General features: G+C 38.9%; 2 protein-coding genes across 5 annotated transcripts; both read left to right on the top strand.

Moving 5' to 3' along the window:
- The first annotated feature begins 1,522 nt into the window (after positions 1 to 1,522).
- LOC149048145 (uncharacterized) lies at positions 1,523 to 5,009 on the top strand. Its single transcript, XM_089199421.1, has 3 exons — positions 1,523 to 2,705; positions 3,385 to 3,640; positions 4,079 to 5,009. Exons 1-3 carry the CDS (start codon positions 1,523 to 1,525, stop codon positions 4,359 to 4,361), a joined length of 1,722 nt encoding a protein of 573 aa, XP_089055547.1. The 3' UTR covers positions 4,362 to 5,009.
- A 403-nt stretch (positions 5,010 to 5,412) lies between these two features.
- Positions 5,413 to 10,174, top strand: LOC113667523 (uncharacterized). 4 transcript variants are annotated; one of them, XM_089198729.1, is made up of 6 exons: positions 5,413 to 5,629; positions 6,114 to 6,247; positions 6,449 to 7,450; positions 7,700 to 7,930; positions 8,198 to 8,444; positions 8,755 to 10,174. In XM_089198729.1, the coding sequence occupies exons 2-6, from the start codon at positions 6,127 to 6,129 to the stop codon at positions 9,422 to 9,424; spliced, it is 2,271 nt and encodes a 756-aa protein (XP_089054855.1). In that variant the 5' UTR covers positions 5,413 to 5,629; positions 6,114 to 6,126; the 3' UTR covers positions 9,425 to 10,174. The 4 variants fall into 4 exon arrangements, with proteins under 4 accessions (XP_089054855.1, XP_027039157.2, XP_089054853.1 ...); XM_027183356.2 differs by having other exon boundaries at positions 6,449 to 7,930; XM_089198728.1 differs by lacking the exon at positions 5,413 to 5,629 and having other exon boundaries at positions 5,908 to 6,247.
- Positions 10,175 to 11,038: the final 864 nt, after the last annotated feature.

Genomic DNA, 11,038 nt, shown 5'->3' with positions numbered 1-11,038 from the left:
CCAATTTTTTGTTACCTATTCGAAAACTTCTCTGTATTTAAAGACTAAAATAAAGAACTTTACATCCTATAAAGAACTTTACTTCCTATATACGTTATTTCTAAGGTTACTCGGTGAGGTAGCAGCATAAAAAAACACGACTAGTGGCACGTTAACAGCTCGTTTGGTAAAACGACCAGTTAATTGTCCAGGCGTCGGGAGAATAAACTCACACCCCGGTTTCAACAATGGTCATGAATCCAAAAACACAAGCTGTAGGTGCTAGATGTTATGAAACTTATTTTCTCGTCTTACATACTTCTCAAGAAGACCTATGCTTTGTTGAAATGAATATCTCATGGACCAAAAACTGACCACAAACAGAAAAACAGCAACCTGTAACCAAAATTTTTTAGGATGACAAAAGTTTTGGTTATTGTTTACTCAGACAATATTGCTGGTCCTGATATCCTATATTTGCCTAAACCTGTTTTAAGTGAATAAGTCCATAAAATTATTACTCGTTTTATTTGGCTGGAATTTTTGTTGGTTCCAGGTAAGTTATGGCTTCTTAATCTCGTAGATAATATTTACTGTTTTACTGATACTAGGATTTTAGGAGGGATGTTTGGATTTTATTTTAGTGTTGCTTATGTTTTGGCTGTGACTATTAGCAACTAATGGGATCACAAATAAAATAAGGGATCGATTGAATACATTTTAGGATTTAACATGAACGCGTATTTTTTATTACTTTGTTTTAATTTCTTCTCAGATCATGATACATATTTGATACTCTTTATTCCCGTGACATTTTTTCTGTTAACCAATAGCCTTTGGTTCTTACTTGTACTGGATTCACGATTCTTCTGATATTGATATTTTAAGGATTCTGGTTTGCCCTGGCCAAAGTTCTTAGTCGAATTAATGTTCTAACCACGGCTCTCTCTTTTGATCATTTTTACGCTTCAGAATGAAAGCTGTGCAACTGTCTGTCATATACCTTTCCATTTTCATAAGCGTTTACTGGAACTATGGTGAGTGGTTACTTTGAAACAAACTGTCACTGTAGTCCTAGACTACAAAGCCGTAACATAAACTCAGCCTCAGGATGAACGTTATTTGCACGGTGCCTCTTATACTTTAATTTTCCCTTATAAGAACTAGAAGTTTAAAATGAGAAATATCCAGGGCCGGGTTGCTCAACACACAATTAACCTAACCAGGGGTTAATGTAAATTTAACTTAGTTTATAACTGTGCAAAGGGAATTCATTATTTTGAATTTTGTCCCGTTAGTTTCGAGTGATATTGAGATACGAACTAACAAAACGTTAACTATCATATGCGCTCTAAGCCAAGGTTGCCTCTAAATCCTATAATAACGTTAGCCCCCTTTTCGAACCCGGCCCAGTTGTTCAGTTACTCACTACGTATTGGAAGATCTCATGCTATAAAAACTGGAAAAAATGAAGAAAATGAAAACCTAGTGTAAATACTGTGTAAATTTGTAAAAATTCACATGGGGTAGAAGGAAAACAATTATGTTCAGAGGAAGATTGGCTCTCGGGAAAAACCGAGAACCAAATCCAGTTGACAGCATAGTGGAGAAGTTTGAATGGAAAAAGGTTCATATACGTAATCGTAAGTTCTTAATATGTTCTTCTCTTGATAAAGTCCAAACAACAAAGCGAGGCTCAGTGAAGGGTACTAAAAAGGACCAGTTCACCATAACAGGAAATGGAACAACTAAAGGAGGTAAAATGAAGATATTCGTTCACGTGCAGACTACTGGCAAAAATCCAAATAAAGCAGTGCCAGGTAAAAAACAAGGGAAGGAAGCTCCCAATGTAAAACTTGGTCAGTCTGGTGAACCTCCGAGTCCATCACCTACAACGACACCACCGATGTCTACTCAGGTCACATCCGCATCACCAAAACCCAAGAAAGGGAAACACTTTCAAGTCACACCGAAACCACCAATCAGTGGCAAAACCCAAAGCCTGAAACCCAGCCAAAGTAAGAAACTCGCACCAAGTCAGAGTGTGAAAAAATCTAGTGAAATAAAATTGGTATCAAGTTCAGTAAATAATGCAGCGAGCTCCACTGTGGACTCTGCTAGGGTCAAACCAACACCCTCTGCGAATCTTAAGTCCTCTTTAACGACCAGTACTGGTGTCCTTCCCTCTTCTAACTCTGCAATATCCACGCCTTCGCCTCAGTCCAGCGGAGCGGTGCCGGTGCAGAGCAAGCAAGCAGCTACAAGTGGCTCACCCGGATCCTCATCGCAACCTACAAACAAGCAAACTAAAACTAGTCGGTCAACGGCATCTTCACCGCTACCTGATAAAACTTCGAGTCAGGTCTCAGTGCAGCTAAATGCTACAAAAAGTGTAGCTATTCAATCTTCATCTATGTCCAGTTTAGCTCCTTCTTTATCTGTGCCATCAGCTGTAATCTCTTCAATTCCTCTTTTCATTACCCCAAGTGCGTCAAAAACAGTAGTTAATTCAGCTTCATCTCCCGCTAGTCTTGGTCCTTCCTTGACACTGCCACCTCCAGTTAAATCTCCTAGTGCAGGCACATCAAGCGCTGCAGTTACCCAGACATCCTCTCTCCTTGGGTCCAGTCCTTTCTCCTCTCCTGGATCAACCATTTCACCATCAAAGTCTTCCCCAACAAACCCAGTGGCTACGAAAAACCCAACAACTTCTCCTGATTTTACATGTAAGTGATTTATTTCCTCGCAATTTTTTTTAACCTTTAAAATCTGTCAGTTTATAGATCTGCGCGCATGCACTCCTCAGCATACGAACTGCAATCGTTCAATGCCAGTTAAATTACAAAGAAACCTTAGTGAATCTGAATCCTGTCACTAGAAATCTTAGATATCGTGAAAAGGTGTACCAGAAATAATTGTGTGGTTTGATATACTGACCACCAATACTGAGATCGAGCGACTTGAACAAAACCTTTTGATGATCTCGCAAGCTGACTTTAACATCGCTATGTTTCTTCGTAACGCCACGAGGGGTACCATAGCATGTTCCCAAAGAGCTACACTAACATCAAGGAATGCATGTGGAACATCTTTTCCCTTAATTTGTCAATAGGTGTTCAAACCATTCGAGAAGTGACATCATCATACACTTGAGTCATGACTAATTACATAATACAAATATTTAGCCAAGCTTAAAACTGTAGCTCAAGTTGGTAATAGCCCTCTACTTTGTTGAAACTCTCAGCAAGCTCTAGAAGAGTTTATTGACAACAATTGAGGGACCAGTAATTTTATTAGTTGGGAAGGGGATGGGGAGAAAATTATTAGCGAGGGATTTGTTTTTGATGTTATAATTGTTTTACGTTCGTTCAATACCTGAAGTCTTGAACTGATCCTTTCTCACAGTTTCCCGAGACGAGCATATAGCCCTGGATGAACACAACTTCTTCAGAAACTTACATAAATCAGTTCCACTCAGTCTTAACAAAGATATGGTATTGGAGGCACGCAAGTTCGCCAAAAAGATATCTGTCACTGGAAATCTCACACATGAATCGCCTGATAAACTGAAGCAAATAGGTCAAGGAGAAAATCTTGGATTGGTATGTTCTAAGGTTGAACTCTCAGCTGCGCGGGTTGTAAGGAAAGTCATAGACACATGGTAAGGTTTACACAAATAAAGATACCCTACAGGGATTCTGTTATTGTATTTTATCGAAAATCGCTAAATTTACATATGCACCGTGATGGTGCAAGATAGTAAGGTATCAAAAAAGCACTTTGATAATCCCTAGACGCACTGCTCACTCACAGGGCATACAAAAAAAAATTTCAAGGATGAATTTGCAACCTCCGTTTGACTTTCGCTGAACACATGTTTAGGGGTGAAAAGCGGTTTTCAAGAAATTGGGGTCTTTCATAAACATGTCTCATTTTCGCGACAAATTCAAGACGTTTAAACCATGATAAGGGGTCTGCATGTGAGGAATTACACAAAAGAAAATTCAATTCAAAGAGCATTTACAGGTCCGAACAGGTATCTACTAGGAAAGAGCAACTCGATTTTATTTCTGATTTCCTGCTCTTATTCCACTTGTAGGCACAGAGAGGCGTGTAAATATAACTTTCAAGATCCTGACCCGATGTCAAAAAAAGCAGCCCATTTCACGCAGCTTGTGTGGGGTGCTTCCAAACAACTCGGCGTCGGTGTTGCTGCGGCAAAAAATGCGGAAAAAAACTGCATCTACGTTGTTGCTCGTTACAAGCCTATGGAAGCCTTAAAGACCAAAGAGCAGCTTAAGACTAATGTTAAAAAAGGATTATTTGATACTTCAATAGACTGTGCCGCTACCTCAAAGAAAAAGTTTTTTATCGCTGTTTAATATCATTGATTCTTTTCCGCTTGGTCGCCGAACCTTACTCGTTAATTGGAGGGTATTGTTAAAAAAACGCGTCAGTCAAAAGCATAGTGTAAGAAGAATAAACCTTAAAATTCTAACTAATGACTTTTTGTTGGTTATTGTAACATCAAAAAAATGTGAAGTACCGCTCTTAATTAAGTATCGCTCTAAATTTCTTGAATTGCTATCGAATATCAAAGATTCGTACTCTTGAATTGCAACGTTGATATTCATAAGGGTTCAGATCCCCTTTAAATTTATCTACAATTAGTGAGTGTCAAATACTTGTCAAAGTAACAAATTCTGTGAATTGGAGCGAAAATTAACAAGCAATGACTTATATTAACAGTATTCACAACAGGTTCTACTGGCTATGGTTTTCTCAAAGCTCTTAACTGGTCAGGGAATGTGAAATACTTTATTACGGCTCAGTGGTTCACAAAGGCCCAGTACGTAGAGCAGGCAACCGTCAGTTTTATATTGTCTTTTCATGGTAAAGCGATGTAGATTGTCGAGTGGCTATAAAAGTTAATAAAATAAATGAGGACATGATGAAATATGCAGAGCAGATCACTAGGGTAATGAATGAAGTTTTTGCCTCACAAATGATGATTAAAAGCTGTAACCATTTTTTGCTTTGCCCGGAGTGATCTTTAAATATAAACAAGCTAGGCAACCCATCGTGATTCGCTCGCAGCACCTACGAAATACGACATTTTAAAGTTAAGCGTAGTTATCATTTTGAAACTTCGACTTTCTTGTAGAAGCTTACTGAAATTTTCTCCGTCCACAATCAACTGTTCTATTTATGTCAATTGCCAACGAAGGTTTTTCTTTGTTTTGTGTTTATCCCAAAATATCACATTCCTTTTTTCGTTTTAAATTCTTTCACGTCCACCAATAAATTAATTATAATGAGTAGAAGTTACCGGGCATAACTTCAAGGTTTGTGGACGGCTGAGTAGTGAACCTCGACTTCACTCCTCAAGGTGGCCGGTCTAAGATATAAAGTTGGGAGACCAGAAATGACGATGATTAAATTTCACCTTTGAATACCTTCACCTGCTGATATTGGTGGCACAATGTCGGATGGGCGTGACTACTAAAAAACTTTACGACTGTTAGAAAAAGAGACAAACATGACATCATGGCAATCACCAACACACCGAGAACTATGTTCCGTTTATATGCGTTGGGTAGTTAATTGGTGCCGTTAGAGTGGTGTCCCCATAGACATCGTTTATATAAAGGTAAGTCGAATTTTCTTCGAGTAAACGAAAGTGACAATTTTAATTTATTATTTATTTGATACTATTTACAAATACTTATTTCTTTCGTAACCTTGACTCAAATAGAAAATTTGTTTGGATTCGGAGGGGAGTTAAAGGCATCATTATTCCCTCAGCCTTCAGAGCGTCGCTTCAGAAAAAACAAGTGCACAAGCCCCCAAAATAGAACCACTTTTTGTTGAAGTGTTTTACCGTTTCAATAACATGTGAAATCAGAATAAATTATATACTTTTCCCAATCCAAGACTAGAGGAACTGAGAGAATGAAACATTGTATTTTGAATGTTTGAAGTTCATAATGACGTTCCGTAGAATTGCAAGAAAGCTGTCTTTCATGGGTGGATCTTAGAGCAAATATCATGAAAACGAGGAACGGTGGTTTATTGTCACAAATTAGTTATGAGTCAGATTCATTTTTTATTCTTTTTTTTCTTCGAACGCAAAGGAGGAATCACTGGATGCACGTTCTAGTAAGAATTTGGGTCAGCGTGGGTGTATTCACGTTCCACCACACCATGTGGGCATGTATTCTGCACTGTTTCGTGGTTACACTGGGTATCACAATTTCCGCTACAACAGGTAAATAGAATGATATCGCGGTAGAAGCAATGAACTAATAATTTCTTGCTTAAGATGCCCTTCCACAATCCTGTCCGTAAGATGTAATATCTTCATCGCATACCAAAGTATCCTGACGAATTTGCAAGAAAATTCATAGCAACTAGAAGGGAAATTACACTACCCGTACTGCACAATTATAAATTTCATTCATCTCTTCAGCTACGGCCTCTGGATTATCTCTGAGAGATTTTGACAAGGTGGATAAATTTGTCCCGGAATCGATATCAGGAAAACAAAGGATGACAATACCGCATTTTTTACAAAAGTTTAACGGAGATTATTCACTGAGTTCTGCTTTGAGATTGCCGTTAAAGCACAGGATAATTTCACAGAAGTCAAACGCTTCGAAAACACAGTTGCATCATCCTCCAGGTAAGAATTCATTGCCTTTCTACAAGGTGAAGCAAGAAGTTAACGGCAGGTTACAAAATGGGTATGACAATAAGCAAATGCAAGACCTTGAACACCAGAGAGGAAGGAATGGCAATAATAATACCAGTAACATCCACAAAGCACTTGAAATGGTAGGACCACCTCTTACCCTCAATGCTAAATTGAAAGGGCGCAATACAACTCACAAGGGTAGGATGGGGGAGTTGTTTCACTCATCAAAAGGTCCTGTTATACCAACCGCAAGGGTTGTAGGAAGAAAACCAAAGAAAGACAGTCCTCTCACGAGTTTCAGCAACAAAAGATTGCCTCTCACAAAGCAATTGAAGGACGCATCAGCTCTAAGAGAGAAGACACCTTTAGACGAAGAAATAATCGTGATGGGAGCGCCATTAATATTCTCTAGAGGAAATAAAAATGTTCTCACCATCTCAAAACATACGGAAGGAAATGCAAGTAACATTTTTCGGAATAGAACTACTTCCTTTCATCAGAAAGCTTATACCCCTCAGAAAATTCAAAGAGTGAATAAGACAAATACGTCTCTGAATCAGTTGGCTTTGCATACCAATACGACACTTAGAAATGACAAGGAGAGCAGTTTAGCAATGAGTCCTAAAAACATCCAAAATCAAACCCCTTCTGCTGGGAGTTTCCACAAACAAGAAAATAATAAAATGGAAAATCTCTGGAGACACAACCGAAATAAAACTTCAAATCAAAGCGGAAGTCATAAAGAAACATTTGGAAATAGAACAGTAGCAATCGCAGGTAATTTTCTTCCTAATAACGTAAGTTTAAAGCATCTTGACTCGGCTTACTTTGACAAACAAACATTTTCTAAAAGTGGGAATCAACTCCAGAGCATAGAACAGAAACAAACAGACTTTAACTATGAGACTGAACAGGGCTCTAATGCTATTATTAAAGAAGAAAGCCTTGGTAATAATACTTCTGGTCACCAAGAATACAACGCAAAAGAAAATCACGGCAGTGAAGAAACCAACTCCATATCCACAGATAAGGTTGTTTACGGACAAGAAAACCTTCCACCTTTTCCTGAAGAAAATCCTGAAGAAAAAGACATCGAAGATTTGCAAATTGCCAACGATGATAGTAGTAACGTAAGCAACGACCGTGAGGAAGGAGAAGCGGATGGTCAGTTTCAAGGTAAAGCGATAACCCCATCTTCAAACCAGAGGTACATGCCAGTTGATGACTTTGGATCACCTTTTTATGGAAACGAGACAGGTAATTAAAAGCGTCTTTTGAGGTTTGACTAGGAATCTTCATACTTATATAGACTCCTAATAGCTAACGGGAGTACACTTGTAAACTTAAAGGAAGGATTATTATTCATCAGTGCCTTTAATCATAATTACCTCATATTTCCAATATGATACGTAGCTGTTTTAAGATCAAATTATATTTCACGTCTGTTTCCGCTACTTTGCTTGGTTTGCGTTCAAAATTAGTCGCCATTGTGAAATGGAACGTCTGTTGACCTTCATTTCACAGACGAGTACTTTCAGCGAGACGCCCTTGCCGCTCACAACAGGTATCGAGCCTTACACAATGCTCCTCCTCTGCAACTAAGCCAAGAGCTGTCCGCGGAGGCTGAAAAGTTTGCCAAAAAACTAGCTAGAATGGGTGTTGCGCACCATGAACTAAACCGTAACCTTCGGAAGGAGGGTGAAGGTGATAATGTGGCAAGAGGATGCAGCGAGTGGGGAGGATTAACATCTGCTGGAGCTGTTCATAGATGGTGAGTGTGTGCATCTCATTGCGCATGCGTAAAGTTGCACAAGTAGACCGGCTGAAAAGTCTTTTCTGATTTCCTAAATATTTTTTGGAGCCTAAAAACATACAGTATACTTTCGCATACGTTTATTTGTTGAAGAGAATCCTTTATTTTGAAAAGGGTCGGAAAAATAATTAACTTTTCTTAGCGTTTCACTAAGTATCGCCGGATATTCTGGAATGTAAAGCAGACTTTCAATTCAAGCAAGCACCATGAAACACAGTTTAAACAACCTCTATGTTACTCAAATGTTTTTAAAAAAAATTAACTTCAGGTATAGCCAAGTCTGTTATTTTAACTGGAGCAAGAGCGCCATTCAACCCGAAGCCAAGAATTTCATGCAGTTAATATGGAAAGGAACCAGTCACATGGGAATAGGAAGAGCATTTGGCAAACGCCGTAGCCTACCCTGCACTTTCATCGTAGCACGCTACAGACCTGGTGTGATGAATGCATTCGAAATGGACAGTAACGTAGATAAGGGTTCATTCCTGTCTTCATATTGTAATGCGGATAAGGACGAAGGCTTAATGTCAACAGGATATCCAAGTACATTTTTCCAGGAGGGAGCTGCTAAACAAGATAACCAACCATTTCCTGAAGCTCAATCTCTTGGTAGTTTCCAATACACCGCAGATCCTCCAAGTAGCGTATCGTTCGTCCCTCTGGGTCCATGGGAAAAAACTATGGATACACAAGATGTGCGAGACTTATCGCGGGTACAAGCCAACACCAAGACACTTTACGGTTTGTCACCTCGTGTAAATTTACCAGAAGCTACCCTTGACGACGATATGGACAATGAGGATGATGTCTCGATCACGGGAGATGATGATGACTGGAGGAGGACATATAAGTCACCCACGGATAATGATGACATAGTCATTGATGCAAAGAAGTCTACAATAAAGAAGACAGAAAAAACCTCTCGAAGAAAGGAATGAACATTAAAGGCAAAGACAGTTTAATATACACTTAATGTATGGTCCCAAGGGAAACAGTTTTTGTTTCGAGGGAATTAAGTGCTTTGTTATATATTTAGACTTTCCCTCAAACAATCATATGGAAAAAACAAACAAACAAAAACCGCACAACTTCTTTACTAACAATCGTCAATCCTGCTGAGTGAATAAGTCCTAACTTAACTTCAAATGTTTCGAAGTACATGGAAAAGTAAAACATGCTTCTTATAACCTCAATAAGGAATACAAAATCATTTGGAATTGTAACAATTGAAGGTAACATTTGCTCCAGAATAAACGTTAATATTGTTTTATTCGGCGCGCGGGCAACAACTGCGCAATTGTATCCCGGTCGGGATCCATTTGAATTTGATCAGTAGCACGTGACCAAGAATCAACCAATCACCGTGCTCGTTTTGTTGACAACAATTATGACCGTACTGGAGCCCTTATGATCACGTGGTTAGCTAGGCGTCAAAACATTCTAAATGTTTACAAGTGATCTCTTAAATCATCACTAAGATTTTATTCTTTTGCCAGGCATAATATTCAAGGAGCAAACTTTCGTCATGGGCCAAATTTGATTCCAAACCTATACGACAGAAACTTTCAACTCCCTCAAAGGAATCCTATCAAAACCTTTATATTACTTACCTCTGAGGTTATAGCGGCAGGCTCTAGACTACATTGTACGTTAACATGCTCTAAATTTAACAAATGAAAGAAACTGTGGTTCTGCGTTGGTGGGGTGTATTATTAGATAATTTTGTATTACTGAGTCAGTCAGTATGTGAATGAAAGTGATCCTCGCAGTAATGCACACTACTTGAGCAGTAGTGAAAATGAGGCCTTATAAAAATTCAAGCCTGTACGGAATTTGAACCCATGACCTCTGCGATACCGGTGCAGCGCTCTACCAACTGAAATAAGAAGCCAGCTGGGAGCTGGTCATTATGTTGGTTCTAAATAAACCCGTGAAGTGATGAATAAACGCTTAAGAATATATGAAAGTCATATATTTGAACTGTAGATATAAAGACGTGAATGAAAGTGATCCTCGGAGTAATGCACACTACTCGAGCAGTAGTGAAAACAAGGCCTGAAAAAAACATTCAGGCCTGCACGGAATTTGAACCCATGACCTCTGCGATACCGGTGCAGCGCTCTACCAAATGAGCTAACAAGCCAATTGGGAGCTGGTCATTATGTTGGTTCCAAATAAACCCGTGAAGTGATAAATAAACGGCTAAGAATATATGAAAGTCATATATTTGAACTGCAGATAAAGACGTGAATAAAAGTGACCTCGCAGTAATGCACACTACTTAAGCAGTAGTGAAAACAAGGTCTGAGAAAAATTCAGGCCTGTACGGGATTTGAACCCATGACCTCTGCAATACCATGCAGTGTCCTACCAACTGAGCTAGCAGGCCAACTGGGAGCTGGTCATCATGTTGGTTCTAAATAAACCCGTGAAGTGATGAAGAGACGGCTAAGAATATATAAAAGTCATATATTTGAACTGCAGATAAAGACGTGAATAAAAGTGATCCTCGCAGTAATGCACACTACTTGATCGCCAGTAGTGAAAACAAG

Source organism: Pocillopora damicornis, chromosome 3, assembly GCF_964200805.1.
Source record: "Pocillopora damicornis chromosome 3, jaPocDami1.2, whole genome shotgun sequence".
NCBI lineage: Eukaryota > Metazoa > Cnidaria > Anthozoa > Scleractinia > Pocilloporidae > Pocillopora > Pocillopora damicornis.
This window is presented reverse-complemented; position numbering and strand designations above follow the sequence as displayed.